Consider the following 15,652-nt stretch of genomic DNA (forward strand, 5'->3'; position numbering starts at 1 on the left):
GCTTTGGGGCAGAGAGTGGACCCCCCCACTTTGGAGGGGGAAGGAAGCTCGACTGCTCTTCCCCCAGCCCTCCCCTCCTGCAGGGGACTCAACCCTCCCCAAAGTTACCCCCTCCCCCCCCACACACACCTGCCAGCCTTACAGAAGCAAGACCGAAGGGCCAGGAGATCCGCCTTTACCCCACCCGCGCTGGTGACCTCTAGATGCCCCCCAGTATTTGGCCCCAATTGCGGGGGGGGGCGGCCACAAGCAGAAGGACGGTCGCTCCCCAGGCCATTCCTCAGGGAGTCATCAGCCAGGCAATCCGGATGTCATCCCCCCCCCCGAGCTCCGCTAACCAGGCCCCCGTTCTAGGGGAACTGGGGGGGGGGGACAGACCGGACGGGGAGAAAAAGCCCCCAGCCGCGTCACCTCTGCGAGGCTGGGGAGGGCAACAGGTTCTCCCCCCCCATCAAAATACACTATCTTCCTCCCCGAGGGGGGGCGCTAACTAGCCAATGAAAAGAGGGCTCCGTCCTCCCGCTGCTCCTTATTGGCTGCAAGAGTCCCCTCGCCCCCTGCCCGGGGAGGGAAGGCATCAACGCCCCCCCCCCGCCCGCCCGCGGCCCGGAGGGTTTGAAGGGCCCGCGAGCCGTGCGCGGACTGCCAAATCCGGCCGCCCACCCCGCCTCGCCCCGTCGGCGGCCTCCTCCTGCTCCGATCCGGCTGCACGGCGGAGGCGAGACGCCGACAATTATCCATTTTAATTAAAGGCAGCGCGTTGGGCAGCGGAGGGCGGCTTGGCTGGCAGACAGCTCGCTGTCACTCCGGGCTGCTGACGCCGCAGAAAGCGGCCCATCCGTCTCCATTAAAGCCGCCTCCTGCCTTCCCCGGGAGAGGAGATGCGGCAGGACCGCAGAGGCCGGGCGGGTAGGGGGCTCCCGGGCAGCCGGAGGAGGTCAGCCCCCCTCCGGGAGGAAGGTTGCAAAGGTCCGAGCGCAGCGGGGCCTCGTCGCTCCCTCCGTACTCGGAGCTGTAGCGGGAAGGAACTTTCCTGGGAACGAGGGTTCGCCGGCGAAGGCAGGCGCGGGGGGCGGGGATTGCGGGGCTTCGCTGGTCTCTAGTTTGATTCGACAATTGTGATGCTCTTAATTTTAGATTAAAATACCCGAAGTGGCTCACCGTGAAAAGCATCCAATTAAAGCGAAGCAGGGCGCCCAAGGCGGCTGGAGGGGCGCGGTGCTCTGCAGAAGGGGGGGGAGGGGCTGTCCAGCGGGAGGAGACCCCCCCCTCCAAGCGCTTCTGGAGACTCCAGTCATCGCCCCTCAATTGGGGTGGGGTCTGGTGGCGGAGGGCCAAGGCCTGCCCCACCTCTGGGGGGGAGGGGGCGGGCTGTGGGTGCTGCCCCTCTGTTTCCAGCCCTCTCTTGGGGACTGGGCTCCCCATGGGGCTTGCAGAGAAACCCCAACGGGGCTGCTGCCCGGAGGCGGCTGTGCCTGGGGAAAGTCCAACAGGACATGCATCCCCCTCTCAAGAGGACGGGGGGGGGGGTTCCTTCACTTGTTACCTGGTGAAGGAGTTCTGCATTTAGGAGGGGGTGAGGCATGCATGCAAGCCCCGCCCCACAACAGCCCCCTGCCCTGGGCTCTGCTTCTTAGCCCACCTGGCACCAGAGCTTCAGTAGGGCAGGCAAGCACACACCCCACCCCACCCCGCAGTGTTCATCACTCATCTGGAGCCCTCCTAGGCAGGATGGGGTGGGGGGCAGACAGGCCTGGGTCGCCTCCAGAGACATCAGCCTGGGAAGATGGGGGAGGGGCTCAGCTGAAGGCCAGGAGGAACCTTGTCCTGGGGAGTGAGGGGGACTCCCTGCTCAGCCCCCTGGGGAGCAACAGATCTTTCTCCAGGATGGGGCCCCTGGCAGGACTAGGGTGCCAGCAGTCAGATGCCTCCAGATGCTCCAAACTGGCCCCCTGCCCCTCCTCCCTGCTGGCTTTTTCCAGCACCCTCCTGCCTCCAGATGGGGGGGGGGCTGACGGACCTCCATGCCAATGCAGGGGATGCCCCCCCCCACCGTGAAATCTTCAGGCCAAGCCTCGCCACCTGATGTCCAGGCAACCCTGTGTCCACTTGCTGATTGTGTCTCCCAGCACCTAGGGCTGCAACAGGCATTTCACCAGCCTGTCCCTGCATAGGCTGATCTGTGTGTGTGTGTGTGTGTGTTGTGTGTGTGTGTGGGGGGGGAGCTTGTCTGCTGATTCAGCAGGAAGAGGGACAGAAGTGCAAGGCAATTAATTATCAGCCTTTGAACAGCCATAATTTTTTATTATCCAAATATGCAAATGTGGTCCAAGCGGTTGTGTTAGCGTTTGGGTGGGAGGTGGGGGGGGGCTTGCCTTTGCCCTAGCAGAGGGTCAGACGGAATCCCTTGGGAAGCAGCCGGGTGGGCCGCCCCCCCCCTCCCTGCCTCCTTCTCCCAAGGTGACTGATGCCCGCCCTTGCCACAGGAACTGGAGAGGCTGGGTGGGCGGTGCAGGATTTCAAAAGGGGCAGTGAGAAAGAGGGGCCTGAGCTCCCCTTTCCTAAAAATGGAGCTGCAGGAGGGTCTCCCTGACCCAGAAGGTGGGGGAGCAAAACGAATGCCAATGGGGGACTTGTGCATGGAGTCTTCTCGGGGGACAGAGGTGATTCCCCCCTCCCACCCATCAGCTGCTGGGCCTCCCCCAAGAGTTCAGCCATTAGGAGCAGCCCAAGAGGGGAGGGCCTTGGTCTCCCTTGAGCTGCAACAGAGCCAGAAGATCTCCCCCTCCCCCCTCTGGCTGCAGGTGATGGATTGAGAGTCCTTGAGGGAGCGATCACAATGCATTGGCTTCCCCACCAGAATCAGAATGACTTCCTGGAGATTCAGAGCCGCCTGAGAAGTGGCTGATGCACCTGGGGCGGGGGACACAGGGCAGAGCGCTTGCTGCCCCTTCCTCAGCTGAGCCCCTCCCCAGTCCTCCAGGTTCCCACCTGGCTGACGAAGGCTCAGTGGGACTGGAATGGCAGGACCTCTTGGGGGGCTTCCCTGCCATTCAGTGCCACCTGGACTGTGCCAGATTCCGTCTTCCAGGGAGCTGTTCTCTGATCTGCAGATCTTCTGGGTCCTCAGTCAAGCCCCCCCCTCGGGCACAAGAGGGCTAAAGACTTTTCTCAGGGTGGTGGTGGCTTTTCTGCTCATGGAAGATCCTCGTGGATTCCTTTGGTCCTAGGATTCTACGAGATTCCTGTTAGGTCTTGACCTCCCTGCAGGTGGGAGCCCACAATCCAGATAGGAGCATTTACCCAACTGGGGTTTTACTTAGAGTTTTCTCAAGCCCTTTGCCCAAAGCAGAGACCCCCCCCCCAGGTCCACTATGGTCCCAGAATCGAAGGAGTCGGAGAATCCGAAGGGACACTCAAGAGCCGCCAGTCCACCTCTATGTGGTGCAGAATCGGCCAGAGGCTTTCTGATGCCTGACCATCTCGCTCTCTTTGGAGACTTCATACAGGAGCCTTTTCCACCGGGGAGGGAGAGAGGGGGGTCAGAAAGTTCTTCCTAACCACTAACTGGGAGGCCCTTCCTGGCAGGCTTAACCCACAGGACCTGACCTGCTCTCTGGGGCAAGCCCTCCTTATTTGGCCTCCCGTGGCCTGGGCTCTGCCTTTTAATTCCCCTTGAAGGGCCTGCTCCATTCCCTTCTCCCACCTCATTCATAAAAACAGCCCCAGCCCAGACCGGATCCCGCTGAGACCCCACTCCAGACTTCCTGGGAGATCATGAAGGAGCTGTCCCTGGGGTGGGTCCTCAGGCCACTGGTGGGTCTAGCCAAAAGTGGCATCCTCTAACTCTTTGGAAGCTGAATATTGGGAGGCACCTGTTGAAGGGCCTTGGTAAGAGATCCCACGTGGAACTCTGCACCCAGTTTGGGATGCCATGATACCAAAAAAAAAAAAAAGGGGGACGGGGTGGAGACTTTGGAAGGAGTGCAGAGAAAGGCAACAAAGACGACCAGGGGGCTGGAGGCTTAAACATAGGAAGAACGGTTGCAGGAATCGGGTTTGGCCAGGCTAGAGGAAAGCAGGGGTTCCATGATAGCAGTGTTCCAATATTTGGGGGGCTGCCGCAAAGAAGAGGGGGGGTCTTCCCAAGCACCGGAAGGCAAGATAAGAAGCAACGGATCGAAAGTAATCAAGGAGAGATCCAACCTGAAGACAATTAAACAGTGGAACAATTTGCTTTTAGAAGTTGTGGGTTCTTCATCACTGGAGGTTTTCAAGAAGAGATTGGACAGCTATCTGTCTGAAACGTTATATTTTCCTGCTAGAGGAGGGGGTTGGACTAGAAGACCTCCAAGGCCCCGCCCTTATTCTGTTCAAGGCTTTACAAAGTCCAGGGGGGGAAATAGGTCTACAAACCCCCCCCCCCGTGGTCTAAGCTGGTAAGGATCAAAGAGGGGATGTGGTTAGTCTGGCACCTTTGGGGGGGGACCCCTTGCCGAGTCCTCTCAATGGTTCACCTGCCTAAGCAGGCACTCACAAGCTCCCTGTTTGCAGGCCCTGCCAAGGACAGGCATTATGGTGGAGTATTCGGGGGAGGGGGGCTTTCCCTTTTTAAAGACGGGGCCAACGGTTGCTGTCTTGGTGAAGCTTTCTGACACCTCATCAGTGCTCCAGAGGTTTTCCCAGAGAATCCCCTTGGGGCTCTGGGACAGAACCCCTCCTGGCCCCCGGGACTCCCCAAGACCTCTCCCAGCTTGCCCCGTTCCCTGCCCTGTGTCCCAGCTTCCCCCTCCCTCCAGTCCTCTCTAGTGGGGGCTCCTTGCCAGAAGAGAGAGACGCAAATAGAGAGCCAGCCATGTTTGGTCAATTAGCAACCCAAGTTGGCTCCAAGTACTGAGTACATTATTTTCCCCATCCCCACAGACCCATTGCCTGCAGTTTCCCAGGCTATCTCCGCTCCTTCTAAAAAGTTGGGCATTTACTTTATGATTGTTTATCATTTTTATATGGCCAAGCAGGCTCTCGGTGGCCCACAACATATGAAAAACAATAAATAACAGTAAAAATCAAAGGTACAGAAACTCACAATAGAAATGCAGCATCTGCACAAGCCCCCAAGCCCCCCCCCCCCAGAACTGTTCCCTTTAAGGCTTCCAGGGGTTGATGAAGGGGGGGGCAACGACACGTCTTGCAAGAGATCACTCCAATGTGAGGAAAGACCCCCCCAAACCTCCCCCAAATGGGAGAGAGGCAGCTGCTTCCCCCAAGGGGAGGAGGTCTGCCCAAGCCCTCAGAGTGAACTGGCAGAGGGGCAGCCTGGCAGGCAGGTGGGCACCAAGCAACCGAGGCTTTCAAGCCAGCACTTCCAACGGCACTCGGAAGAAGCCAACGAAGGGCCCGGAAGACGGGTGTGATGCGTGCCTGCTGGGGGGTAACTGGGAGCACCCTGCACCTTGGCATCGTTAAGGACAGTCCCACGCAGAGAGCCTGGCAGGTGCCTGGGGGAGTGGGGAGGAGGGCCCTGGGGCCCCGTCTTCAGCTGCCCCAAATAAGACGCAGCCGGCCCAAGAGCCCCCCCTTCTGGGGGCCCTTCCTGCCGGCTGTTCCAGCACGGACTACTCTCCTCCCCCTGACAGTTCCCTGAAACAGCAGAGATTGAGGGAGAAGGGCTGCAGTCCCCAGTAAAGGCATCATCTTTATTGTGTTTAACATCTCAGGCAAGCTTCTGGTCCTTCTGAAGGCTGAAACAGCACTTCCCCCCTCCCCAGGCCTTCACACACCCCCCCCCGTGAGCCTCACCCCCTTTGCAGACCCCTCCAGCAGTGATTCCTTCACCCGTTCTCTCCCCCCCCCCAACCAGCAGGAGGTGAGAGAAGGTTGGAAGATTCTAGCTCATAGCCAGACTTCCTGTTCCAGGGGGGCCCCTCTGGGGAGAAGCACCGTCTGCCAGGGCACAAGGGGCTCTGGCCACCCTCTGCGGGAAGAGCCAGGCTACCTGCCTTCACCTTCTTCTCCCCCCCCCTTTGTTCTTTTGTGGGGTGGGGGGGTCAGTGGTGTTTTGTCTTCTTCCTCAAAGCCTGTCCCTTCCCTTTCATCCGTATCTCCTCTTTATTATGGTTTGTGGGCACAGCCGGCCAGATGTTCAGACTGGATTTGGCCGTTTTGCCTGCCTATGGCGTCTTTCCCAAGGCCCAGATGTGGATGGTGGATGGCCTTGGAGGTCTCCTCTGGGGAGGCCAGCTGTTCCAAGTCAAGCTGCCTTTGCAAACGACTGATGGGGAGGGGCTTCTCTCTCAGCCCAGGGGGTAAAGGGCCCACGGGGAGGCTCTGACCCCTTTAGGAAGACTGGAGGAGAAGCCCACCCTGCTCCCTGCATGTCCGCCAGCAATCGCCGCCGCCGCCTCCCCTCCCCCCTCTTTCTCCATAAGGCCCTTCCCGCCAGGAACACCCCCCGGTGTTGAGTAGGCGCTGGCTGGTGCCCAGGAGCCGCTTCACCTGGAGAGGAGGGGCTTCTACGCCTCCTTTGGGCCCAGAGGCTGACGGACGGTAGCACCGCAGGAGGCGCTCGACCCCGAGAGTCGCCCGGCTTCCCTGCCCCAACTGGTGCGAGGGTGGAGGCGAAGGCGAAAGGGAAGGAGGGAAGGATCGGAAAGAGCAGGAGCCCCTCCCCCCGGACCTGCTTCCCTTCTCCCGCGGAGAAGCCTCGGCGTCGCTGCCCAGCGGACCCGGACAGCTACCTGACCCGCCCTCCGACTTCCTAGCATCCGCTGCTCTTTTACGCACCCCGGCCCGACCCCTTTTGGGGGGGACAAGGGTTCAAGGCCAAGATGGAAGGCCAGCTGCATGGGGTGGGTGGGCTGCTCTGGCGCAGTGGTTAAATGCAGCACTGCAGGCTACTGCTAGATCAGCAGTTCAGCGGTTCAAATCTCACCGGCTCAGGGTTGACTCAGCCTTCCATCCTTCCGAGGTGGGTAAAATGAGGACCCAGATGTTGGGGGCAATATGCTGACTCTCTGTAAACCGCTTAGAGAGGCCTGAAAGGCCTATGAAGCGGTATATAAGTCTACTGCTATTGCTATTGCTATTGCTCTAGTTCCGCTGCCCCCTTCCCCGCGCACGCCTAATCTGCTCCCCTCCACCCGCAGCCTGTTCGCAGGGGGGCAGGGAAGGAAGAGCAGCCAGCAGAGACCTGGCCTCAGGGTCGTGTGCCCTCAGGCCCCTCCCGGGACCCGGCCCTCGGCGGAGCCTCTTGCAGCTCCGCAGTCATTTCCCCAAAACTGCCGGGGCAATTACGGTGAATTACACCAGAGCCTCCGCGAGCAGCTGCCTATTGATTGGACCCGGGAACAGCCGTTTGGAAGAGATTAGGGGTGGGGTGGGGGAAGGTGCCGGCACTAGCCACATTCATCCCTTCGTTTCAGGTAAATCCTTCCTCCTGCCCTTCCCTGCCCCTCAGTTGCCGAGCTCCGGAACACAACTGGGGCTGTCCGAGGGCGGGGAGGGGGAAGCGGGGGTCAGCAAAGGTCCTGGACGGGCAGCCTGAAATCCGCGCAGAGAACTCCGGCCAAGGGGGGGGGGGAAGAGATGCTGGGTTAGGGGCGGGGAAGCGGGGAGGCAGCGGCGGAAAGCTCAGAATCCCCTCCCTCCAAGTGGACTGGTTGAAACAACCCCCCCTCCCAACCCCATCTCGGTGTTGGGGCTGCCTCTGATCTGATCTGGAACATGAGCGGAGGGGGAGGGGCAGCTGGGATGAAGAAGCTCTAGAACCACAGCATGATTCCCACCCCAAATCCTGTGCACCTGCCAATCTTGCTTCATCCACAATGGGGGCAGACCCTGGGTTTCCACAGCATCTCACCCCCCCCCCCAAACCGGCAGCATCAAAGCCACAGCAGCTGAAGAGCCCCCTCTCCCTTATGTGCCAGGCACCTGCCCAAAAGAGAAGGGACTTCCGGGCTTCCTGGAATGCCAGGAGCAGCTCTGGAGCAGGTGGGCCAAACCTCTTCCATGGCTGGAGGACCTGCAAGCTCCAGACCCCACCCGACCCCCGTGGAAATGGGTAGATGATCGGGCAGAAAAATCCGTCTGGGTGGTTTCTAGTGGAAGCTCCCAGGTGGAAAACGAGTCGGGCCTGGGATCCTGCTAACCACCAGGGAAACAGCTGCCAAGTGGGCATTAGGCAGCTACAGGGACCTTCCTGAACCCTGGCGCTCTGCGCTCTGTGTGCCCACTCTAGTCCCCAGCCCTCCTCCCAAAGGCTGCTCTTCCTCACAGCCACCTCGATGCCAATGCAGGACACCCACGGAGTCTGCGGCCTGGATCAGGATGGGGATGCCTGGCTTGGAAGCGGTCAGTTTACTGATGAACCCCACCCAAACTGGGGGTGGCCTCTCCCTGAAATCTCCCAGGGATGTGGGGAGAAGGACTGAGTCCTGTGGCGCCTCAGGAAGGAAGAGCTCTGGGCTCAGCCCTTCTGCCCCACTTAGAGAGAGGAGTCAGCTGTCAATGGGCCCTCCGACACGCAGCCCAGGAAGATGTTGTGGGTGATGGCACTGAACACCACCAAGGTGTTTACTGTGAGGAGGGGGGAGGGAGGGGACCCTCCACATCCTCATCCTCCCCCTGCAATTAAACAGGAGCCAGCCGTGGGCAGCAGCTGCCAGAAAAGCCAACAGTTCTAGGCTGCATAAAGAGACGGAGAGAGTCAAGATTACGTGAAGAGTGAATACTGCTTGATAAGGCCTTGGGGAGGCCACACCTGGAATCCTGCATCTAGTTTTGGTTGCCAAGATATAAAAAAGATGTGGAGACTCTAGAAAGTGTGCAGAGAAGAGCAACAAAGATGATTGGAGGCTAAACTATATGAAGAACGGTTGCAGGAACTGGGTAGGTCTAGTTTAATAGAAAGAAGGACTAGGGGAGACATGATAGCAGACTTCCAATATCTCAGGGGTTGCCCCAAAGAAGAGGGAGTCAAGCAATTCTCCAAGGCACCTGAGGGCAGAACAAGAAGCAATGGGTGGAAACTAATCAAGGAGAGAAGCAACTTAGAAGTGAGGAGAAATTTCCTGACAGTGAGAACAATTAACCAGTGGGACAGAAGTTGCCTTCGGAAGTTGTGAATGTTCCAACACTGGAGGTTTTTCAGAAATGTCTTCGCCTCCTTTTGTGGATGGATCCCACGGCTGACTCCTATTGAGCCTGCAGACAAGGCCCCTCCCACCACGGACCCTCCCTCCTTCCCCATCACAGCTCTTGCCCTCTGAGATGAGGGGGTCCCACTGCCCATCCCCCATTTGAACAGTCCCAGCCCAGCTTCCCTTCCTATGGGGGGGGGGGAGAACGGAGTTTGTTAAGTGACTCTCACATCACATCTGAATGAACCGCCTGCCAGACAAGCATCTCTCTCTCCCGCTCTCTCTCCCACCCCCTCTCTTGTATGTCCGTTTCCTCTGGATTTATTTATTTAGGTTCAACGTACGGAGGCCCTTTTTTAATCCACAAGGTGCTCAGTGGATCCTGCAAGTGACTTTTGTTTCACGAGGGAAATGTGCTTCTTTTGGCTATGGACTCATAGGGCTGGGAGGGGTCTCACCCACCTCCACACACAGGCACACACCTCCCTCATCCAAGCCAGGCCTTCTGCCAGAGAAGCCCCCCCCCCACATCCTCCACCCCCCCCTGCAGGACCATCCTGCTGCTCCATCAACAGTCTGCCTTAGCCCCCACCCCCCGCCTGGCATCTCTTGCCCAGGCAGCCAAGTTCTCCCAGGGGCAACACCCTTCCTGCCAGTCCGTGGGACTCCGAGGCTGGCAGAAAATAAAGTGGGCGGAAGGAGATTTTCCCCCCTTTTCCTTTCGGCCCCCTCCCATCTCGCCCCCCCCCTCCGAGAAGACAGGCTTGTCAGAGGAGGAAATGCTAGACTGACGGCTGGCAGAGGTCGCTCGGACCCTCCGGCCTTGGCAAGGCGCCACGTTGCTCACTCCTCCACAACTGAAGAGCCCCCTGGGCTTCTGGCCAGAAGTCACTCAAACACCTGTCAAATCAAAGCAGGAAAAGCAAGTGCTGAACTGCGGCTGGTGCAAAAGAGGGGGGGGGGTTCTGCCCAAAGCCTGGCCCCTGCTTGATTGGGGGGGGGGATTCCACGCCCCACCTGAGGAAGCTGTTTGAGGGCCTGCTGGCTTCACAGCAACAGAGGCGGGACAGGGGTCCCGCTTTGGGGATGGAATGAAGGCAGGGAGGGGAGAAAGTGGAGGCTTTGAGCACATCCAAAGAGCCTCAAGAGGCTGTCTGGGGCGAGGGGGGGGGCTCAATTAGGGCTCACTTTTGGGGCAGAGCAAGAAGGCTCCAGATGCAGACAGAGCCCCCCCATCCCTCCCTCCCCCAAGAACCTGTAGTTGTCCAGGGGTCAACCTGACCCTCGGGCCCTCCCCACCCTAATAATCAGAACGGAGGCCCCGCGGATGAGAAGGAAAGAGTTTATTTCACGCCCTAGAAGGACCCCGGAGGCTCACAAGGCTCAGGCCTTCCAGGGGAGCTGCCAGCTCCTCCCCACTTGGGGTGGGGGGGGAGGGAGGGCTCAGTGCCTGCAGTGTTGGGGGGTGTCCGTGTGACCCCCTCCCCCAATGGCTGTGGAAGCTGGATGGGGAATGTCAGATACCCTGTTTGGCCCCGTGGGGGGCTTGGCTGTTCCAGTTACCCAGGGGGAGGGGGGGCTGGCTCCCCACCCGGGGCCAGAAAAGAACCATGGAAGTTCCTGAGCTGGAGGGCGAACAGCCTCCACTCCGCCCCTGGCAGAAGGGCTGGGGGGAGTCACAGTGGTCAGGGGGGCTGGGGGAGGGGAGGGGGCGGATATCCTGAGACGGGGCCTCTCAGTCCAGGGGGAGCCAGCCGGTCTTAAGGGGGAAACAGCCTAGAAAATGCCCCGAGGAAAGGCAGGGCTGAAGGGGGCCCCAGGGCCTCTTCCAAGTGGAGTTGGGGCCCTGAGGGTCTTCCAGGCGGGCTGCAGGCACCAAGGGGGCTAGTTGCTGGCCTCTGGCTCCCCACACTCCAGCGTGCAGAGGAGGGGCGGGTGGGGGGGGGGAGCAGGGGCCTGGGGCCTCTGGCCGCAGCAGGGGGGAGAGGGGAGGCTGGCCAGGGAGAGGTCTTTGCCTGGACTTTGGAGCTGTGGACTGGCATTTGTCCAGGAGCTAAAGCCGGGTGGGTGGTCCCTCCACAGGAAGAGGGAGACCGGGAGCCCCCCAGCAAGGAGGAGGGCCTGGGCTTTTGGCAGAGGTGCTGCTTAAGAGATCGAAGCTTGTCAAAGGCTGAAAATCAAGGGACAAAATCAATTTGGCAACAAAAGGTCCCCCTCCCACCCAGCAGCTCTCTTCTGCCACAGGCCTATTCAGATGATAATTTGCCAGAGGAGCTGCCTGGCATCGGTCCTTCCTCCAGGGAGGGGGAGAGTCTTAATGGTCAGGCCACCCTCCTCGCACCAAGCCCCCAAAGTCCCTGGGCAGACCCTGGGGCCTCCAGGAGCCCTGCTCCAGCAGCACTCCGGCCCCCAACTGGGCCGGGCCTAGGTCTCGCGGCTGCCCTCCTCAGCCCGGGGCCCGGCGTAGAGCGTGGCCAGCTGCCGGAAACGGGGCCCCCAGCCGCTGAGATAGGAGAAGTCCTGCTCGGAGCCCGTCGAGCGAGAAGCGATGGAGCTGAGGGAGGCCAGCGGGGAGTCGGCCCCCTCAAAGGCATAGGTCTGGAAGGAGTCGTAGGGGGGCACCGAGGGGTCGCCGTCCGCCTGCCCCACTTTACGGCGGATGTAGTCTCTGAAGAGGGAGAAGTCGAGGTCCGGCACCTGGCGCCATTGGGGCAAAGAGTGCAGCTCCGAGGGCGGTGGGGGGGGAGCCCCCTTCTCGTCCCCCTCCTTGGTCTCGCCGAACTCGTAGAGGCTGCGCAGCGCTGACATGTCGTAGGCCTGGGTGTCCTGCTCGCCACCCCCCTCGTCATTGTACTTGATGACGTTGTCGCGCATGTCCTCGTCCTCCTCGGAGGGCAGGTGCCCCTTCTGGTGGCGCTTCAGGGCCAGGATCAGGAGGACCAGCACTGCAGCCACGGGGGGGGGGGAGGCAAGTGGGGAGAGAGAGGCAGGCAGTGGAAGAACCCCCCTGGCAAGGGCTGCCACCCCACCCACACAACCATCTGAGAGGAGGAGGCTGCCCCCGGCACCTGCACTCCCCACCAGGACCCAGAAATGGCCCAGAGCCCCCTCACTCCCCGGCTGACCCCCGTGAGGCAGGCCCTGAAATCGCAGAGGAAGCAGCTCGGGGAGGGGGGGGGAGGTGTCTTGCAGACAGGCCTCGTTCACCTCATGCCCCCTGAACTGAGGGCAGGAAGCCCACCTGCAGCGAATTGGGTGGGTCTGATGGGGGCCTCACTGGGCACAGCAAAAAGGACCTGAGCAGCCCTCAGCAGAGGCCAACCTGGATGGCTGCTTCTGGCTCTGATCCATGGGACCCCCCCCCCAAGCAATTTCCCACCCACATGCCAAGGGCTGCGGGCAGGACGTTGCCTTGCCAGCTGCAAGCCGTCCTGGCAGCCCCTCCTCAGCCAGGGGGCCTCCTGGCGCAGTGCATTGCAAGGGGCGGAGCGTCAGAGGATCAAGGGGGGCCCCGGGGGGGGCACTCACCTACGAGGATGAGGAGGCAGACCAGCAGGGCGATGAGGGCACCAGGGCTGAGCGAAGGGGACACCACGAAGGCGGTGGCGTTGCACGACTGGATGGTGCCGGTGTTGTCGCAGCCGCAGATACGGACGGTCAGGGTGCCGGTGCTGCTGAGGGCGGGGGGGCCACTGTCCACCACCAGGATGGGCAGCAGGAACAGATCCTGCTCCTGCCGGTTGAAGCCCAGGTGCTGAGTGTGCAGCCCAGCCGTGTCGTCTGGGGAGGGAGCGAGACCAGAAGTGGGGGAGGAGGGCCAGGGAGGAGCTTCCCCTGCAGCCCCCCAGAAGGGAGATGGCACCCCCCCCCTCTGGCCCTGCCACCCACACCTTGACCCCGTCTGTCCCTCCGCGGAATGGCCGGAGCTGGCTGGCTGGAAACGGGGGAGACCACCCATTAGGGAGCCCCCACAGGACCTCCCCACCCCCCAGTCCTCTGCAGGAGGAAGCCAGCTGGAGCGGGGTGGGTGGAAGGAGGGCAGAGGCAACGTGCCCATCCTGTAGCAGGCTGGGGGGGGGGCTGGCCCCTTGGGCTGGGAACCTCAGCCGAGGAGAGCCTGGGGCAGAGGCTGGTGGGCAAGAGAGAGTTGACAGTGGAACCACCAACCCAAGAGGTGGGCCAGGGGTCCTCTCCACTGCTTCGATTAGGAGCCTGGACAGCCATTTGGGTTTCTGGTCTGAGAGGGCTGGACTAGATGGCCTCAGGAGCCCCCCCGAGGCTTTTTTGCTGCTTTCATCTTTTTCCGGTTGCCTTTTGTATATCTTCCCCCACCCCAAAACCCTGGGAGGGACGAGCGAAGCCTGTTGGGAGAGGCGGCCACGGGTAGATATTATTCTCCGCAGGGTCCTCCAAGGGGTGACGGTCAGCGATACAGGGGGTGGGGGCATGGCTCCCCTGCCTGGCAGGAGGGCATGGCGAAGCAGCCCAGGACTTCAGCAGGGGAGACAGGCGGGTGGAAAGCACAGTGGAACCCCCCCCCCCACCTGCCACTCAGGAGCAGCTGAGCATCTTCTGAAGGAGGCGGCTGCCTTCCAGCCTTCCGGACGTTGCTGGAGCGGAGGAGGAAATCCGGAGAATTCCGGGGCCAACATGAGACGCAGGAAGCAGCAGATGAAAGTACAAATGGCAACCTGGGCATCAGCAAGGGGAGAGGGACTCGCACACAGCGCTTTGGGTCATTGCAGCCTTTATTGCTCAGGAGACGGAGATCGAAGCAGGGCCTGGGCCGCTTCCGTCCTCAGGAAGGGCGTAGCGAGAGAAGATCTGGGCCACAAGGCCAGGCGGGACCCAGTGATGCCGGTGAGGCTGTGGGCGACCCCGTACTCTGACACTCCTGCAGCCTTTGATGCGGGGGGGGGGCGGGGGGAGGAGGGGTTTTATGGTCAAACGGCATCTGAGACTGACAGGCCGTGCGAGGGGGGGAAGGGGCTGCTGGTGGTGGTTGGGAATGAAATGCCAACGCTGGAAACAGTTGGGAGGGAAACGCAGTTGGAACCCGAAGCAGGAAACTTAAATGAAGCCGGAGGACGAGTTGTCGGTTTCTGCCAATCCAATTATTTCTTCATTGCTGATGCAGCCTCCCAGCCACCAGAACGATCTCTCTGTGCATGGACAACGCCAGACGGAGGGAGCAGGAATCAAAAGGACCGCACTGCTGCTCCGGGGAGACGGAGCTCGCGTCCAGTGGCAGAGACGTGGCCAGGGGATGACGGTGGGGCAGGCAGCTTCCGAGTCGAGCGAAAGCAGAAGAGGCCGCAGGGGGGTTTCCGCAATTGGGCCCTGAGCGCAGGCCCACCGCGACTCGAGGAGTTGCTGCTTTGGGACCCTGAGCCTCGCCGAGAGGGAGCCAGAGGAACGGTGGGCGGAAACCGAACCGTTAAGGACGCGGGTGAGAAGAGACGGCCAAAGACCAAGCGACAGAAGAAGAAGAAGGAGGAGGAGGAGAAGAAGAAGAAGGAGGAGGAGGAGGAGAAGGAGAAGGCAACGAGACTGTCGCCAGGAGAGATGGTGGGCCTTGCTGAGAGGCCAAGATCTCATGAAGGAGCCAAGAAGCGCAGAGCAAGAGGCCGCACCCAAAGCAGCCAGCGCAGCTGCTTAGACAAACACACACGCGCGCACAGACACACTTGCTCACTCGCACTGATGATGTTTCCTACTTGGGTAATGAAACGTCTGCAGAGAAACGAGCTCAGAGAGAGCCAAGGACTCCAAAGGAGACTTTGCAGAGGACGCAATCTATTCTGCATTATCCTTAATTTCACACGCTGGTAAAGAGGATGCTTGGAATCGTTCTACACCAATTAGCGCCTGGCATGCAGTGGGATATGCCAGGTGTGGAAGCCGGTTTTAGAAAACACCAAGGAACAAGAGGCAGCGCAGCTGAGGCCGCCGGATAATCGAGGAAGCCGAAGAACCCCCGAAAGGAGCCGGGGGCTGCGTCAGCGATGACAGAAAGGCTGCACCTGATTGTGCCCATCGGGTCAAGCTGTGGAAGGTCCCCCCCACCTCATGCAGACCCCGGACCCCAGCCCAGAGGAAGCATGGCGGGAGAGAGAGGCTCCAGGCTGGCCAAGGGGTGCAACGAGGCTGCGTACCCCCACCCCACCCCGAGGCTTTCATCTCTACCGGATCGCAAGGCGGCGGCTGAGGTTTTAATACGGGAGGAAGGAGCCTCCACCTCCTGCACTGGGCTGGAGACCTGCTCTGAAAAGGCCCCTGGAATGCAAGGAAAACAGAGGGAGGGAGGGGCTCCGCAGCCGCCCCTCTCACGTCGCCCACAACTAGGCTTCCATGGGCGTTATTTTGGCCCCACCAGGCTCCACTGCAGGGAAGGCGGAAGGAAGGAGGGGGATGCAGCAGGGATGGGGGGAGACTGAGGGGAAGGGACAGACCCTCCTCCCAGGGAAGATCCACCTTCGTGGCTGCTAAGTGGCACCTAATCGGTTCATTGCTTT

At 60.8% G+C, this 15,652-nt stretch overlaps 1 protein-coding gene across 1 annotated transcript in view; it reads right to left on the reverse strand.

The window, feature by feature from the left end:
- Positions 1-10,463: 10,463 nt before the first annotated feature.
- CDH22 (cadherin 22) overlaps positions 10,464-15,652 on the reverse strand; it is a 46,162-nt gene continuing 40,973 nt past the window's right edge. Inside the window, exons 11-12 of the mRNA XM_032217915.1 lie at positions 12,666-12,917; positions 10,464-12,082 (exon numbers count right to left, since the gene is read on the reverse strand). Coding sequence (XP_032073806.1) covers positions 11,562-12,082; positions 12,666-12,917 — 773 coding nt within the window. The 3' untranslated portion in view covers positions 10,464-11,561. The remainder of the gene's footprint in view (positions 12,083-12,665; positions 12,918-15,652) is intronic.

Source organism: Thamnophis elegans, chromosome 5 (genome assembly GCF_009769535.1).
Source record: "Thamnophis elegans isolate rThaEle1 chromosome 5, rThaEle1.pri, whole genome shotgun sequence".
In the NCBI taxonomy this organism is placed as follows: Eukaryota; Metazoa; Chordata; class Lepidosauria; order Squamata; family Colubridae; genus Thamnophis; species Thamnophis elegans.